This window comes from Phyllobates terribilis, unplaced genomic scaffold (genome assembly GCF_046119375.1).
Source record: "Phyllobates terribilis strain yellow unplaced genomic scaffold, ASM4611937v1 Scaffold_5__5_contigs__length_657084704, whole genome shotgun sequence".
Taxonomy (NCBI): domain Eukaryota; kingdom Metazoa; phylum Chordata; class Amphibia; order Anura; family Dendrobatidae; genus Phyllobates; species Phyllobates terribilis.
The window spans coordinates 233,407,474-233,426,460 of NW_027362765.1; the positions used below are offsets into that span (position 1 = coordinate 233,407,474).

Below are 18,987 nucleotides of genomic sequence, written 5' to 3' on the forward strand. Positions count from 1 at the left end.
GTGCTCAGGAGAAATTGCACAACAACTTTTGGGGTCCATTTTCTCCTGTTACCCTTGTGAAAATAAAAAATTGGGGGCTAAAAGAAAATTGTTGTGATTTTTTTTCACGTCTTTATGTTATAAACTTCTGTGAAGCACCTGGGGGTTCAAAGTGCTTATCACACATATAGATAAGATCATTGAGGGGTCTCGTTTCCAAAATGGGGTTACTTGTGGGGGGTTTCTACTGTTTAGGCACATCAGGGGCTCTCCAAATGCAACATGGCGTTTGCTGATTACTCCAGCAAATTTTGAATTCAAAAACTCAAATGGCGCTCCTTCACTTCCGAACCCTGCCATGCACCCAAAAAGTAGTTTTCCGACACATATTTGGTATCAGCATGTTCAGGAGAAATTGCACAATACATTTTGGGGTCCATTTTTATCTGTTACCCTTATGAAAAAAAAAATTGGTCTAAATTTAATATTTTGTGAAAAAAAGTTAAATGTTAATTTTTTTCTTCCTCATTGCTTCAGTTCCTGTGAAGTGCCTGAAGGGTTAATAAACTTCTTGAATGTGGTTTTGATTACCTTGAGGGGTGCAGTTTTTAGAATGGTGTCACTTTTGGGTATTTTCTGTCATATAGACACCTCAAAGTGACTTCAAATGGGATGTGGTCCCTAAAAAAATGGTTTTGTAAATTTTGTTGAAAAAATGAGAAATCACTGGTCAACTTTTACCCCTTATAACTTCCTAACAAAAAAAAATTTTGGTTCCAAAATTGTGCTTTTGTAAAGTAGACATGTGGGAAATGTTGTTTATTAACTATTTTGTGTGACATATCTCTCTGATTTCAGGGCATAACAATTCAAAGTTTGAAAATTGCAAAATTTTAAAAAATTTTTGCCAAATTTCTGTTTATTTTACAAATAAACGCAAGTGATATCAAATAAATTTTACCACTACCATAAAGTACAATATGTCATGAAAAAACAATCTCAGAATCAGGGGGATCCGGTGAAGCATTCCAGACGTATTAACGCATAAAGTGACAGTGGTCAGAATTGAACAATTTGGCCCGGTCATTAACGTACAAAGTGGCTCGGTCCTTAAGGGGTTAATTAGCCTGTTAGGGTTGTGGCTTGTTTACTATCATCGTTAGGAAAGACCAGGTGATGACAATTTCCCAGCTTTTTAAAACCCAGCCTCCTCTAACCTTGTGCCAAAAAACAGCAGCAATGGGTTCTTCTAAGCAGCTGGCTAGCACTCTGAAAATGAAAATGGTGGAGGCCCACAAGGCAGGAGAAGGCTATAAGAAGATAGCAAAGCGTTTTCAAGTTGCCCTTTCCTCAGTTCAACATGTAATTAAGAAATGGCAGTTAACAGGAACAGTAGAGGTCAAGATAAGGTCTGGAAGACCAAGCAAAATTTCAGTGAGAGCTGCTCATAGGATTGCTAGATTCTTAAAGGGAATATGTCACTAGGATTTTTCTACTTAATCTGTGGGCAGCATGTGGTAGGGTCTGAGACACTGATTTCAGCAATGTGTCACTTATTACTCTGCATGCTGTTGTTTAAATACAATGAGTGTTTTATCAGCAGACGATATCTAAGGGGTAACATTTTTCCTTGTGGAGAGCGACATGTTAAGCATGTCACGGTGAGGAGATTTTTAAAGCCGCAATATTCCTCTAGGAAATATGCAAATTGTCTCTTCAGAGAGGAAGAGGACCAAAACTCACCACCTACAGGAAGTAGCAATCCTAAAAGTCAATAGTGACCCTTTAACGAGCCTTATCACATCACTTAGGATAAAAGCCAGAACTAGAAACTCAATTTGCACATACTGTGTTTCAGGGTACTGCTCCTCATCAGTGCAAAGTGTGAGTTTAGGTTTGGCTGGGTGAGAGGCGTCAGACCGGTATCCAAGGGGTAACATTTCTCCTTCTGGAGAGCGACATGTTAATCATGTTAAAGGTTCACTATTGACTTTTAGGATTGCTACTTCCTGTATGTGGCAATAGAGTTCTGGTCCTCTTCCTCTCTGAAGAGCCAATTTGTATCAGCAGGATATTAACACTACAGGAGTACAGCTTCTGGTCCAACTCCGCCCCCAGCACTGATAAGCAGCTCACTGTCAATAGACAATGTACACAGAAAGCTGTGGGGTGTTTGGGGCCAGCTTTCTGACCTCTGCTACATACTACATCTAAGAACTCTGATTGTATCACAATTGCTGCACCCAGTAAGCTAAGTGATACATCGCTGGAGTCAGGGTCTCTTTCTCAACATTATGCTGCTCTCAGATGAGGTAGCAAAAACCTGATCATAGATTCCTTTTAATAAGGCCATGATTCTGACTGACAATGCAGATTTATATGCCATTCAGTGTGTGAAAAGCTGGATGACAACCAGTATTGGGGATTAGTAGTATAGAGTCAGCTGCATCCAAGCAATAAAAGACTTTGCATAATAGAACAACTAATTGTCGCTTATTTCCATTTAATAATGAGATCTTAGAGAAGAATGGTTTTGAATTTGGACCATGTCACTGCATCAAAACAAAATAATGAAAATAAAAATAAAAATATAGGTTTAGTCTCCAAACCAGCTTGGCACACAAAAGCCTATATTCAGTGCGCTTAACAGTGGCGGAGACACAGCCTGGATCCAAGGCTATGACATTGTTTGGAATACAAACATCATTATGCCTCTCTCTGTGGGTAGGGGTAGTCAATAACATAAAGAAAGAAAAAACAGAGGCGTTCAATAATACAAAGGAGAAAAAGAAGCCACTTCACTAAAAAGTCCAAACTTAATAGCTCAGGTTGTTCTACCCCCACCCCTGTTACGATGGATTTCAATATCTTTTGTCCTGTATTGAATAGCTATCATGGTGGCTCCCCATGACTACCATCAGACTTTCTGTCAATATTCTCATAGATGTATAGTAGTTTTTCACATGATTTTTTTTACAGGCATAGTCACTGACTAATTACACCAAAGAGACTTTATGCAAGCGGACTAATGTGGGCAGTCCATTTGTACGTGCACCAAGTAATGGCATTTTTGTCAATAAAAAACATCACCAGTCTATATACAGGGCTTATGTACATGTTTCTTAGGTATGTCATGGCGTGGGAAACCTGGGTGACTACCAATAAAGGTCCCATTACAGGGAGTCTGCCTAGGTATGCATGGACTATGGGTAATGTGGAACTGCATAGCTGATTTCAGGTGTATTGCTGACCCAGCTTTCCCAAAAACAGGTATAATTATAACATTGTGGAACAGAACTTTTGAAAACTTGTCAGAAGATCTAAAAAATTATATTTACCGATAATTAGAGATGGTGTGAATCGATTTTTAGAAGGTTCATTAGCCAAATCAGTAATTTGGTAGCCCCTGGACTGGAATCCCCTCCTACCTTCCAGCATTTGCAACGCTTCTTTTGATTAGCCGGCCTGCTGCTATGCCACATGTGCATCACAGTGCTACGATGACATCATACCAGGCTAGCCAATCAAAAGGAGAGCAGTGTATATCAGAAGCAGTTCTCGGGGCTCCCGTCCGGTGGCTACAGATTACCAATGTCAACCAGATCCAGCAAATCGATTTGCACCAACTGTTCCAATGACATTTTATACTGTATCAATATCAAATTGTTCCACAGCTCCAAAACAGAATATTTTTAGCAGGATGTCAACCAGTGTCAGACTGAAGAACATTGGGCCTACCAAAAGACTTGATTCTGAGGGCCCACCTTTCATGTACACAAAACCATTAAATTATCATTAAAGTGGCTATTCGGACCTAGACTAATTTTTATCAGGCACTGTATAGTCATAAGATACAAAATGAGAGGATTCAGCTTGGCTTGCTGATTCGATCGGTTATCTGATTGTTCAGATACTGTTGAAATCCAGATGGTGGAGCCAGGTTCTCCCCCACTCAAGAGCCCCTTAGCAGCTGCAAGGCTTGCACTATAAACTATCCTGAAGGAAAAGCCTGGGCCCACTGGAGGATTCTCCAGTTCTCTGGTGGGCCAGTCTAACCCTGATATCAACAGGGTTGCGTACAAAAATTGTAGGACTACAAAGCAAAACTCAGAATTAGTCCACCCCTTTGCGAGTAGTATAAATTTCAATGCAGTGAGCTCTCTCTAATGGTGGCTGAGAAGCGTCAGGTCCCATATCTCCAAAGGTCCCGGCAGCCTTTATGAAAGGTCTCCGCCGAATGTGAGTTGTTTTTCAGAGCTTTCAAGTTTTCTGGACCATCCAGAGTATCCAGCAAGTCACAAGCTTACTTTGTTCCACCTAGAGGGTGTCATAACCATCAAGTATACAGTACAGACCAAAAGTTTGGACATACCTTCTCATTAAAAGATTTTTCTGTATTTTCATGACTATGAAAATTGTACATTCACACTGAAGGCATCAAAACTATGAATTAACACATTTGGAATTATATACTTAACAGAAAAGTGTGAAACAGCTGAAAATATGTCTTATATTCTAGGTTCTTCAAAGTAGCCACCTTTTGCTTTGATGACTGCTTTGCACACTTTTGGCATTCTCTTGATGAGCTTCAAGAGGTAGTCACTGGAAATGGTCTTCCAACAATCTTGAAGGAGTTGCCAGAGATGCTTAGCACTTGTTGGCCCTTTTGCCTTCACTCTGTGGTCCAGCTCACCCCAAACCATCTCGATTGGGTTCAGGTCTGGTGACTGTGGAGGCCAGGTCATCTGGCGTAGCACCCCATCACCCTCCCTCTTGGTCAAGTAGCCCTTACACAGCCTGGAGGTGTGTTTGGGGTCATTGTCCTGTTGAAAAATAAATGATGGTCCAACTAAACGCAAACCGGATGGAATAGCATGCCGCTGCAAGATGCTGTGGTAGCCATGCTTTTTCAGTATGCCTTCAATTTTCAATAAATCCCCAACAGTGTCACCAGCAAAGCACCCCCACACCATCACACCTCCTCCTCCATGCTTCACGGTGGGAGCCAGGCATGTAGAGTCCATCCGTTCACCTTTTCTGCGTCGCACAAAGACACGGTGGTTGGAACCAAAGATCTCAAATTTGGACTCATCAGACCAAAGCACAGATTTCCACTGGTCTAATGTCCATTCCATGTGTTCTTTAGCCCAAACAAGTCTCTTCTGCTTGTTGCCTGTCCTTAGCAGTGGTTTCCTGGCAGCTATTTTACCATGAAGGCCTGCTGCACAAAGTCTCCTCATAACAGTTGTTGTAGAGATGTGTCTGCTGCTAGAACTCTGTGTGGCATTGACCTGGTCTCTAATCTGAGCTGCTGTTAACCTGCGATTTCTGAGGCTGGTGACTCGGATAAACTTATCCTCAGAAGCAGAGGTGACTCTTGGTCTTCCTTTCCTGGGGCAGTCCTCGTGTGAGCCAGTTTCTTTGATGGTTTTTGCAACTGCACTTGGGGACACTTTCAAAGTTTTCCCAATTTTTCGGACTGACTGACCTTCATTTCTTAAAGTAATGATGGCCACTCGTTTTTCTTTACTTAGCTGCTTTTTCCTTTCCATAATACAAATTCTAACAGTCTATTCAGTAGGACTATCAGCTGTGTATCCACCTGACTTCTTCACAACACAACTAATGGTCCCAACCCCCTTTTTAAGGCAAGAAATCCCACTTGTTAAACCTGACAGGGCAGACCTGTGAAGTGAAAACCATTTCCGGTGACTACCTCTTGAAGCTCATCAAGAGAATGCCAAGAGTGTGCAAAGCAGTCATCAAAGCAAAAGGTAGCTACTTTGAAGAACCTAGAATATAAGACATATTTTCAGTTGTTTCACACTTTTTGTTAAGTATATAATTCCACATGTGTTAATTCATAGTTTTGATGCCTTCAGTGTGAATGTACAATTTTCATAGTCATGAAAATACAGAAAAATCTTTAAAATGATAAGTTGTGTCCAAACTTTTGGTCTGTACTGTATAGTTTTTTTTATTTTTGAACAGTAACCACTAAGCATGCTATACCTCTGTGGGGTGAAACAAATAAAGTCACTAATTCTACTAAAATACCCAAGGAAAACAAGTGATACCTCTTGCTTATACTGAGAAGAAAAGTAGCACATTTCACACATGCCATATCATTTGAAAAATTAGAAACAAAGTAAAGCTCTAAAAAGTAAAATGAAGACATACTGTGCTATTTCTAGGTCACTATTCAAATTTCAGCTAATTTGTAACATTGACCAAGTTAAAGTCTTTGTACAAAGGTCAGATTTCCTTGTCTTTTCTTACTTCCATTGAAGCAGATGTTCAGACGACTCCCAGGCGGACAATGTGCTTCTGGTTTTCAGCAAAGAATTTAGTAACATTGGAAAATATGACAGTAAAATGAAGTCAAAGTTTCAGAAGTCAAGAAGTCATTCTAAGCAAAGAAGAGCTTTCTCACAATGAAATGAGGGCTGGACTGCAGCTGGTTTCTAAAAAGGTTGTGTGATACCCTTGGTTCAATATTTGTGGGGAAAATTAATACTGCAGCAGGGTACTGACCCAACGCACATGCCAAGACTTTGCAAGACCTACTTGAAGATGAAAGAAGAGCAGAGAATGCTAAAAGTCTGGAACTTTCCTCTACAGTCTACTGACCTCAGCTAGATCTAACACATCACATAATTTTTTGGGACTTTCTCAAATAAATTATCAGGCTTTGCACAAACCTATGAAGTTCATACCATCACTTATGTGAACTAGCTATTGTCAACCCGGGCAAAGACTGAGTTTTGCTCCCATCCACACCTGTCCAGGGTGTCTGTCTCTTATGTGCAAGTCACATTGCTGAGAGAAGGAGTTCTCAAGTTGGCCACTGCCACGGAGGGGTGCGCACATCATGACCTGATATGGTGGAGAAGAGTGATGCCGTGCTCTATCACTGCATTGGGGAGGACCGATGGAGAGGTGGGCTGGGAGGCCATTATACAGTGATATTCAGTGATTGCTTATATTTACTTTTTAATAACTACTACATGAGAGAATTATAATGACATGATATATACACTGCTCAAAAAAATAAAGGGAACACTTAAACAACAGAATATAACTCCAAGTAGATCAAACTTCTGTGAAATCAAACTGTCCACTTAGGAAGCAACACTGATTGACAATCAATTTCACATGCTCTTGTGCAAATGGAATAGACAATAGATGGAAATTATTGGCAATTATCAAGACTCCATAAAGGAGTGGTTCTGCAGGTGGGGACCACAGACAACATCTCAGTACCAATGCTTTCTGGCTGATGTTTTGGTCACTTTTGAATGTTGGTTGTGCTTTCACACTCGTGGTAGCATGAGACAGACTCTACAACCCACAGAAGTTGGTCAGGTAGTGCAGCTCATCCAGGATGGCACATCAATGAGAGCTGTGGCAAGAAGGTGTGCTGTGACTGTCAGCGTAGTGTCCAGAGGCTGGAGGCGCTACCAGGAGACAGGCCAGTACACCAGGAGATGTGGAGGGGGCCATAGGAGGGCAACAACCCAGCAGCAGGACCGCTACCTCCGCCTTTGTGCAAGGAGGAACAAGAGGAGCACTGCCAGAGCCCTGCAAAATGACCTCCAGCAGGCCACAAATGTGCATGTGTCTGCACAAATGGTTAGAAACTGACTCCATGAGGATGGTATGAGGGCCCGACGTCCACAGATGGGGGTTGTGCTCACAGCCCAACACCGTGCAGGACGCTTGGCATTTGCCACAGAACACCAGGATTGGCAAAGTCGCCACTGGCACCCTGTGCTCTTCACAGATAAAAGCAAGTTCACACTGAGCACATGTGACAGACGTGACAGAGTCTGGAGATGCCGTGGAAAGCGATCTGCTGCCTGCAACATCCTTCAGCATGAACTGTTTGGCAGTGTCTCAGTAATGGTGTGGGGTGGCATTTCTTTGGAGGGCCGCACAGCCCTCTATGTGCTCGCCAGAGGTAGCCTGACTGCCATTAGGTACCGAGATGAGATCCTCAGACCCCTTGTGAGACCATATGCTGGTGCGGTTGGCCCTGGGATCCTCCTAATGCAGGACAATGCCAGACCTCATGTGGCTGGAGTGTGTCAGCAGTTCCTGCAAGATGAAGGCACTGAAGCTATGGTCTGGCCCGCCCGTTCCCCAGATCTGAATCCGATTGAGCACATCTGGGACATCATGTCTCGCTCCATCCACCAACGTCACGTTGCACCACAGACTGTCCAGGAGTTGACTGATGCTTTAGTCCAGGTCTGGGAGGAGATCCCACAGGAGACCATCCGCAACCTCATCAGGAGCATGCCCAGGCATTGTAGGGAGGTCATACAGACACGTGGAGGCCACACACAATACTGAGCCTCATTTTGATTTGTTTTAAGGACATTACATCAAAGTTGGATCAGCCTGTAGTGTGTTTTTCCACTTTAATTTTGGGGGTGACTCCAAATCCAGGCCTCCATTGGTTAATAAATTTGATTTCCATTGATGATTTTTGTGTGATTTTGTTGTCAGCACATTCAACTTTGTACAGAACAAAGTATTCAATGAGAATGAGAATATTTCATTCATTCAGATCTAGGATGTGTTATTTGAGTGTTTCCTTTATTTTTTTGATCAGTGTATTTTTCAAAGGGGATTTGATTTAATCAAAATATTTTGCTGACAATATAATTTGTAATGAGAAATTTTATAGTAAATTAGAGAATAGTGTAAAATAGAACCAAACAACAGATATATAGATAAATGGATAGATTTAAGGAAAGTTTCCACATTTACTTTTTCCAGAACTACACATTTGAGACGATTACATTGCCCTTGGATGAGAAATCTGAGCTGACTATATTTATGTATAATGTTTCTTCTTACAGATACTCCCTGAACACACTCATTTTGCAAGCAATTCTCTATCTCAGATAAGTGTGGGAGAATCAAAGGAGTCCGTCTTCCCCTCTCCTCCAGAAATAGTGTTCAACATTTGTTCACAGCTATTGCCCAGTAATTTATAGCTATGCACACGTCAGCACATTTGCTTCATTCCTCCTGCCCAATCTGTGATGGTTATTATTTACTATATGAATTCTGTGTAGCATTTTCTTTACTTATGAGCATACGTTCGACATGTCAGACTTGGTTTTATTAGTCATGATAATAATAATAACAACATTTATTTCTATAGCATCAATTCTGCAGCACTTAACAATTCAGAGGGGACATGTACAGACAATACCAGATATTACAGAGTAACACATAATTCAACAGTTACCAAAAGGAGTGAGGGTCCTCCTTGCAAGCTTACAATCTATGAGGAAATAGGGGAGACATGAAAGGTAGATGGTAAAAAGTCCCTGTATTGTAAGGCCCACCCATCAATATAGTAAATAGGGTATTCACATAATGCTGCATGAACCGGTCACCAGCCAGTTTGTGTACAACATGCATGTCAAACTTTGGCCCATGGGCAAAATCTGGCCCACAGGGTGATTATATTTGGCCCGCGACACCAGAGTCACCTTCCCTATGTGGGACCATTATTCTGTATGGAGGACTATGTGGGGCCCATTATTCTGTATGGAGGACTATGTGGAGCCCATTATTCTGTATGGAGGACTATGTGGGGCCCATTATTCTGTATGGAAAGCTATATGGGTCCATTATTCTGTATGGAGGACTATATGGGACCATTGTTCTGTATTGAGGACTATGTGGGACCCATTATTCTGTATGGAAAGCTATATGGGTCCATTATACTGTTTGGAGGACTCTGTGGGGCCCATTATTCTGTATAGAGAACTGTGTGGGGGCCCATTATACTGTATGGAGGACTATGTGGGGCCCATTATACTGTATACTTGTTGGCCCGCGACTTTGTTCAAATTTTTTATTTTGGCCCGTTGTGTGTTTGAGTTTGACATCCCTGGTGTACAAGTACAGACACAGAGGGCTACTAAGTGCATGGAGGGTGTGTGAACATATGGACATGTGTCATGATTTATATACATCTCTAGACTCACTCCACTTTGTCTTTTTGTCAAGGTGAAAGTTTATCTTGTCTACTTGACGTGGTGGTATCACAAACCTTTGGGTCATCATACTGTATGACTCCCTCTACTGTATACGATCATGTGATATCCTTCCAGTGGGAGCAGATGCCTTATCAAACAGGGCACTGTCTGGTGACACATGACCATTAATACAGATACGGAATATACTTCTTGAAGACTTTGAATATACTATAAGCGTCAGTCCTGGGGAACTCCCAAGATCTCTACACTGTGTTCCAAATTATTATGCAAATAATATTTTCTCAGATTTTCCCAAATTACCTATATGAATAGCAGTCATTGTAATTTTCCAGTCAAATAACTATTAGAGTACAATTGAAAGGTTTTTGTACAAACTGCCTATGATAACAGTATATTTAAAAAAAAATGAAAAACTCAAACTGCACTCAAAATGCATGTTCCAAATTATTATGCACAGCAGAGTTTTCAACCTTTTCATTTTAATAAAGAACAAAAAAATGGTCATTTTTGAAATTCTAAGCATTAGCAGGTTATTACACACTGAAATCAAACAGTTTTCAACTCAAAACTTTATTCTAGGTGATGTTACATTTGCACATAGGACCCCTTGTTCGAAAGGAGCTTCTGAACTCTCTCGTCCATTGAATTTGTCAGGTTTTGGATGGTTTCTGCTTCAATTGTTTTGCATGAGGACAGAATACCCTCCCAGAGCTGTTGCTTAGATGTGATCTGCCTCCCGCCATCATAGACACTCCTTTTGATAATGCTCCAGAGGTTCTCAATGGGGTTGAGGTCAGTGGAGCATGGGGGCCACACCATAAGTTTGTCCCCTTTTATGCCCATAGCAGCCAGAGATGCAGATGTGTTATGTGCAGCATGAGATGGGGCATTATCATAACTCCAAAGTAGTGACAGATTCCCTTTAAGCCACATGCCTACTTCTAGTAGCTGCTCCAGCCTGGGTTTCGGCTGCTTATCTTACAGTCCTGTGGTCACCACAGTACAGCATTTTGAAGATGTGTGAAGGGTGTGAGCTGACTGCTTATTTCAATCCTGTCTATCTATACATTGAAGAAGGAGTTGATTATACTAGTCATCTACTTTGAAAAATCCAAACTTATTGTAAGTATTGCAGCATATGATTTTTTATTTTGAACTGGGGCTAGCCTTTAATATTTAATGAAGCTCAATAAAATCTTGACCTACAAATGGTTGGAGATCTCAACTCTAAATGATAAATTCCCCCAACATTCTTAGGTCAACATGTGTAATAGATTGTCTTCCGTTTCCATTGAACAAAATGAAATGTTATTGAAACCAAGTAAAAACTTACTGTACATTTCACCTGGACAGTTTAGTAACACCAAAGAAATTCTACCCATATACCCACATGATCATCCTGCACCAAGGGGTTAAAGATCAGAAACTATTCAGTGTGACAAATATGCAAGGATAGTAAGAGCTTTATGCGGTAGATGACCAGTGACATGTAGGATGACAATGCTATCAGTCTCGTGCCCCATAAGTCAGTACCTGCAGAATGCTGAGGATAGCCTCCTGAGTGTCTGCATCTGTGGTCACACTGAAGTATGCAGCCGCTTCTTGCTGCTGGATCTGGTAGAACATGTCTGTGTTCTCTCCCACATCAGCATCTTCCGCTCTTACACGACCAATGACTGAGCCCGGAGGAGCAGTCTCCATTACACTAAACCGATAAAGCTCTAAAAAGAAGAAGAAATTATGGATTATAGGAATTGCATTTTTAAATGTCTTAAATTTTTTTAAAGAGGTTCTTCAACTCAAATGTAGCTTTTACGAATATCTGATCATTATGGCATTAAGAGGTAGAGGTAATCCTCCTTGTCCCTTGTCTACCGCAGTAAAGTGCTTTGACCAGAAGGCACGGTATCCTTGGCAACCGATCAGTCTTAGATCAACCAGACTGTCAACTTAAAGCTGCAGGGCACTTTGTGAAAGTCAAGCCTTTAATCGGTCAAGCTGTATCATTACCCATATCAGCCTGCATGATTAGTCAGATTTTTCTAGGGATCAGTTCAGTTGAAAGCCATTCTTACACGATATAGCTATACGCCTTGCATTGAATCTGAATGCACCTTATAGAGGTCCCCTGTAATGAAAAAAGACGGGCCTAGACTAGGGTATTTATATTTTCAACACTTTCTCAATCTGGATCATGTTCTCAAGTTCTGTTATCTAAAACGTATGGACCTCTTCTAATTCTGTATTATACATATGTGCTGCTTTCTTCCTTGTACATGAAAATGCCCGTTAATGGCTTCCTTACAAATCTACAACTTCTTTTATTCTCTTTTACTTACTCTGGGGAAACCTTGGTGGGTTGTCATTGACGTCAGTGATCACGATGGTTACTGTTGTTGATCCAGAGAGCCCTCCCATCTGTCCAGCCATATCTGTTGCCTGTATCACAAGGTCGTATCGGTCCTGAGACTCCCGGTCAAGGTCTGCTACTGCTGTTCGGATCACACCTGAAATAGAAAGAACTCATCAAATAAAATACTTCCATTATATGACTACAGTGTAATAACAATTTTATTACATTATATGGACAAAAGTATTGAGACACCTACACATTACATCTACAGGAGCTTTTATCACCCCCCTTCCTATAGTATATCCATAGGCATTAATAAGGAGTTGGTTCTCTCTTTGCAGCTAGCATAGTCTCCATTCTTCTGTCAAGGCTTTTTACAAGACTCTGGAGTGTGTCTGGGGGAATTTTTACTAATTAATCCAGAAAAGCATTTGTGAGGTCAGACACCAATTTTGGATGAAAGGGTATGAAAAAATATGCTTTGGATTTAAAATGTCCATTGCATGTCAATTTCTGTGAAATTTTCCCCAGTGCATGTATGAAACTCTTTATCAGGCTGCTGTATATACAGAAACGTGGTCGCCCCCTGTGACTCATCCTGTGAGGGGTGGGAAGAAGCTGGGGTGTTATGCACATGAATATGCTGGACTCAAAAATAATGTGTCCCTAGTCAATGTCCTAGGGTTGACTGTAATATATTAAAGAGACAACAGCACCAGGGTCTTGAAGATATGAAAAATCCTTTATTATTGTACAAAAGTTTTAGACAGGTGTGGAAAAGATGCTGCAAAAGTAGAATTGTTAATAATTTATTTTTAGAAATTAACAAAGTGTAAAGTGAATGAGCAAAAAAGAAATCCAGATTAAAGCAATATTTGGTGTGACCATATTGTGCCTTTAAAAGAGCATCAATTCTTCTAGGTACACTTAGACTCGCAGGTAGATATGTAGGGAGTTGGCCCCTAGTCAGCCTACTAATTACACTGTTACTTTAAGAGACAATACGCCCCTCTGATTTGTGTGTATGTGTACTAGTCCTTTTCCCCCCTGCAGCCTGCGGTGTGTTGGTTGGGACATGGGGCAGTTCGGTTGAGCAATGGACGAGGGGGACTCGTGGATGCTGTGTGAGACTTTTGCCATGGAGAGCCGACTGCTGCCATGAGAAAGAGACAGGCAAGACATTAAGTCTGTCCTAACAAGAGAAAAGATAGTGCCCGTCTACCACGGGATCGATCTCCAGGACCGTGTCAGAAGGAGAAAGGCGCATTGCATATCCAGGGTAATTCTCCCCGAGTGCCTGCAATCTGATGGAGGAAAGCTACTCAGAGGTACCAGTAATCCTTCAACATTGAAAGTGGGAACAAAACGTGCCCAGATCTGGAAGAGGACGGATCTATTAACCTGAAGGAAGAGCTCAACACAACAAACTCTGCTTCATCGCATCAGAACCAAGAAGCAGTTATAAGACCTTCTTCTAAGACTACAAAGCTGTGAGTGACGCCGGTGTCAAACTGACTTAGGGTTTAGAGCAGGTTTCTCTAATTAGGGCGCCGTAGCAGTGACTCGCCCCCTGGGCCGTGGGACACTCGGAACCGGGCTTCTATGCGATGCTGGGGGTAGTAGTGGCAACCCGATCCCGTGGCTCAGGGTGGTCAGACCAAATTGTGGCAGTCTATTTATCAGTGTTTTGGAATGTCCGACTACGCCACCCATGGATTGCGGTCAGGGATGACCGCCGCTGCACGGCAGACCGCTGAGGCTGGTGTTGGTGTGCAGCACAGTGATAGGATAACTCCCCACGGGAAGAGTGTAGCCTCAGGGCAATGTAGGTGGATGCTGGGGGTGATGGTGCAGGCGCAGCATAAATCACACAGAGTCCAATGGTGCAGTTCAGGCCTTTTACTCACAGTTGATATCCAAGTCACCTCTGTCAGAAATGACTGCCCAAGCCGTGCTGCGTCCACCAGGTGAGGGGCTCGGTCAACCCACAGGCAGTTCAGGAGTGTGGCACAGGACCCCCTTTTATCCTTTCTCTGGCCTCTCGTGCCCCACCAGTGACCACGCTTCTGTCCGGCTGCCTAGGGCCTTCTCTGGTAAAACTTGGCGCCAGTTTCCCTGATCCTATGTGGTGCCTTCCTAGCGGGTGTAGCAAGGGGTCGCACCAATAAATGATCACGACCTCCGGTTCTTGGCTGAGGGATAATTTAACTCCACCAACTTGGGAATCCGATACCCTTCCACAGCCTGACCCTTCACCCGATATAACGCGGGCTTGCAACGGTTGCTGTCCGTTCTGCTCTCTTAGGGTCCCTTCTGCCTTCTTGTTTCTGGAGCCTTTCTACTCCTCTGTCTCTCCTCTTTCCTTCCTTCTCCTTCTCCTCGTCTCCTCTCTGGCCCCAGCCTTCTCTCCAGGCCTGCCTCGTGGAGCTGAGCTCAGGCTGAGCCTCGGCTCCCTGTCAGCTCTGACTGAACTGAACTTCTCTTTCTCCCTGACTTAAGATGGCTCCCACCTTTTATCTGCTTCTCTGTGTCTGAGCTCAGGTGACCAGCACCCAATGAGCTCCTTCCTGTGCTCCAGAAACCGTCCCCTTCTGCTCCTACATCACTGGGTTCTCTCCCCCCTCCCCACTCCAGCCAAGGACATGGTCAGTTGTGCCTTCATAAATGGGAGCACCGTCGAGCTGTCCGAGGACATAGTCAGTCCTGCCTGCATAAATGGGAGCACCGTCGAGCTGTCCCCTGGAAATGGGGTGAGTGTGTGTATGCAGCTAACTGAGCCCTGGTCCACACTCCATCCTTACCTGGGAGTGGAATATCACACCTCTGGTTGAGGTGCAATACCCCTGTGGCAACCGAATACTCGGGGCGCCACAGCAGCACGGCCCAATCATCGGAAGCCAGATAGGAAATTAGCAGAGAGTAGTTGATAGAAATTCTTTTTACTGTTTGTATTGTAATTTGCATTGCCATAGCTGGAGCACGGCTTGTGTGACATGCTCCAGCTATCTCTTCTTGTAACCACTATTGTATTTATCATTACAACTGTTAGTCTTATTTTCCGGCATATAATCCTCTGTCTCTCATAAAGCCGGTGCTTTGTTTCTGTCTCCTCCTCTACTGTACCGAATTTGAGACCTGCCTTGCGGTGTTCTTTGGACACCGCTACAGATACACGCAGAGTGTCAGAGATTTTGTAGGATTATAGTCAGTTTTTCGATTAACAAATTATACCAAACAGGCTATAATGACCATCAATTTCAAATGGAGGTTTAAATATAGTCTTTAACTGAAACAGCAACAGCTACGCAGGAGGCTTAAAACTGGATGACGAACATTCAATCTCTGCTACAAAGGTGAGGTTGTGGAAGACAGTTTCATACACTATGACAAAATTGAACACCGTAACAGCACACAGGATAGTCATAGTGCCCAAGTTCTCTCCCTGGCAAATATTTTAAACTTTCAGAAGCATTTTCATTACAAAATATTCAGTGTTAGGCCCCCTTTGTGGTGATTTCGGTACTGGAAAAAACAGTACCGGTAAGGTCCGTGGTCCTTGTCCGTGTGTCAGTGTGACACCATCCGTGTGACATATATATGTACGTGTGTACGTTTCTGTGTGTATCATCCTTGTGCAATCCGTGTGCCGTCTGTGTGCACCATCAGTGTGACAAGTACTGGAATAGAATAAAGAATAAAAGTGACAGATGTTTTGGTGTTATATGTCCAAAGATAAAGATAGAAAGATAGATAAATAGATACAGTACAGACCAAAAGTTTGGACACACCTTCTCATTTAAAGATGTTTCTGTATTTTCATGACTATGAAAATTGCACATTCACACTGAAGGCATCAAAACTATGAATTTACACATGTGGAATTATATACTTAACAAAAAAGTGTGAAACAACTGAAAATATGTCTTATATTCTAGGTTCTTCAAAGTAGCCACCTTTTGCTTTGATGACTGCTTTGCACACTCTTGGCATTCTCTTGATGAGCTTCAAGAGGTAGTCACCAGAAATGGTCTTCCAACAATCTTGAAGGAGTTCCCAGAGATGCTTAGCACTTGTTGGCCCTTTTGCCTTCACTCTGCGGTCCAGCTCACCCCAAACCATCTCGATTGGGTTCAGGTCTGGTGACTGTGGAGGCCAGGTCATCTGGCGCAGCACCTCATCACTCTCCTTCTTGGTCAAATAGCCCTTACACAGCCTGGAGGTGTGTTTGGGGTCATTGTCCTGTTGAAAAATAAATGATGGTCCAACTAAACGCAAACCGGATGGAATAGCATGCCGCTGCAAGATGCTGTGGTAGCCATGCTGGTTCAGTATGCCTTCAATTTTGAATAAATCCCCAACAGTGTCACCAGAAAAGTACTCCAACACCATCACACCTCCTCCTCCATGCTTCACGGTGGGAACCAGGCATGTAGAGTCCATCCGTTCACCTTTTCTGCGTCGCACAAAGACACGGTAGTTGGAACCAAAGATCTCAAATTTGGACTCATCAGACCAAAACACAGATTTCCACTGGTCTAATGTCCATTCCTTGTGTTCTTTAGCCCAAACAAGTCTCTTCTGCTTGTTGCCTGTCCTTAGCAGTGGTTTCCTGGCAGCTATTTTACCATGAAGGCCTGCTGCACAAAGTCTCCTCTTAACAGTTGTTGAAGAGATGTGTCTGCTGCTAGAACTCTGTGTGGCATTGACCTGGTCTCTAATCTGAGCTGCTGTTAACCTGCGATTTCTGAGGCTGGTGACTCGGATAAACTTATCCTCCGAGGCAGAGGTGACTCTTGGTCTTCCTTTCCTGGGGTGGTCCTCATGTGAGCCAGTTTCTTTGTAGCGCTTGATGGTTTTTGCAACTGCACTTGGGGACACTTTCAAAGTTTGCCCAATTTTTCAGACTGACTGACCTTCATTTCTTAAAGTAATGATGGCCACTCATTTTTCTTTACTTAGCTGCTTATTTCTTGCCATAATACAAATTCTAACAGTCTGTTCAGTAGGACTATCAGCTGTGTATCCACCTGACTTCTGCACAACACAACTGATGGTCCCAACCCCATTTATAAGGCAAGAAATCCCACTTATTAAACCTGACAGGGCACACCTGTGAAGTGAAAACCATTTCCGGTGGCTACCTCTTGAAGCTCATCAAGAGAATGCCAAGAGTGTGCAAAGCAGTCATCAAAGCAAAAGGTGGCTACTTTGAAGAACCTAGAATATAAGACATATTTTCAGTTGTCTCACACTTTTTTGTTAAGTATATAATTCCACATGTGTTAATTCATAGTTTTGATGCCTTCAGTGTGAATGTACAATTTTCATAGTCATGAAAATACAGAAAAATCTTTAAATGAGAAGGTGTGTCCAAACTTTTGGTCTGTACACTAGATAGAATTATGTCAGTGAGATATATAATCAGTGCAGTGTGTGTAGTTTTCTGTACTTGTATTTAGCACAAAAATAAATAAATAAATGAGAAAAATGGTGTGAGGTCCCCCTTATTTTTAATAACTAGCTGAGGGAAAGCGACAGCTGGGGGGCTAATGTTTTTACTCTGTGAAGGGGGCAATATCCATGGAGCTTCCCAGCCTATTAATAACAGCTCACACCTGTCTGCTTATACTTTATTGCTTGTTAAAAAGGGAAGACCCTAAAAAAATGATGTGGAGTCCTCAATATTTTTAATAACCAGCAAAGGCTAATCAGACAGCTGCAGGCTGATAATAATAGGCTGGTAAGTGGCCATGAATATTGGCCCCTCCTCAGATTAACAACACCAGCCCTCAGCCACCCCAGAAATGGCACATCCATTAGATGGTCACAGTCGGCGGTTCTCATGGTGACCTCTGTGTGATCTGCCAGGTGTGAATTGCTTACTGACATCACCGCTTGCAGTGTGAGGACGTCTGCAGGTTTTTCACACAGACACATTGTCTGTGTGAAAAACCTGACATGTGCGCACCACCATGGAATACAATAGGTGTGCGTGTGTCTGTATTTGCGGTCCTTAAAAAACAGACCGCATATGGACCAAAAAAAACGGACGTCTGAAAGAGGCCTTACTCAAATTAGTTGAAGCAGAAATGAATATGAATAACATCAAAAACTACTACATCTAGTATTTTGTATAACCTCCATGATTTTTAAGGATTTTTAAGGACAGCACCATGTCTTCTAGGCATGAAACTTATAAGTTAGTGACATATTGCAATATCTTTTTTTTTCATTCTTCAAGAACAATCTCTTTTAGAGCCTGGATGCTGGATGGAGAGTGATGCTCAATTTGTCTCTTCACAATTCCCCATAGGTGTTCAATTGGGTTCAGATCAGGGACATACTTGGCACTCATGCAGCCCCACATAAAGACGCTGCCACCACCATGTTTCATTGTAGGCACCATGCATTTAGAAAAATGGTATATTTACGAGTCCTAAAGTTTTACATTGCAAAGTTTACTGTTAATTTCATCTTATACGCAAGATTTAAAATAATGGAAAAAAACAAACAAATGTAATAATGGAAGAATTATGTCTTGAGCATTACAACATGGAATACTGGAGCCTTTTAAGCAAACACATTTTCAGCTCTGAAAAAGCTTTCGTAGCATTTAACAGCTAATGATTAAAG

The 18,987-nt window shown here is 42.3% G+C and overlaps 1 protein-coding gene across 2 annotated transcripts in view; it reads right to left on the reverse strand.

Annotated features, from left to right (window-relative positions):
- The window catches only part of CDH22 (cadherin 22), a 509,665-nt gene that overhangs the window by 59,107 nt on the left and 431,571 nt on the right, over positions 1-18,987 (reverse strand). For both annotated transcript variants that reach the window (XM_073683912.1, XM_073683913.1), the window contains 2 exons: positions 12,341-12,508; positions 11,535-11,722 (listed from right to left, as the gene is read on the reverse strand). In XM_073683912.1, the coding sequence (XP_073540013.1) occupies positions 11,535-11,722; positions 12,341-12,508 (356 nt within the window). The remainder of the gene's footprint in view (positions 1-11,534; positions 11,723-12,340; positions 12,509-18,987) is intronic.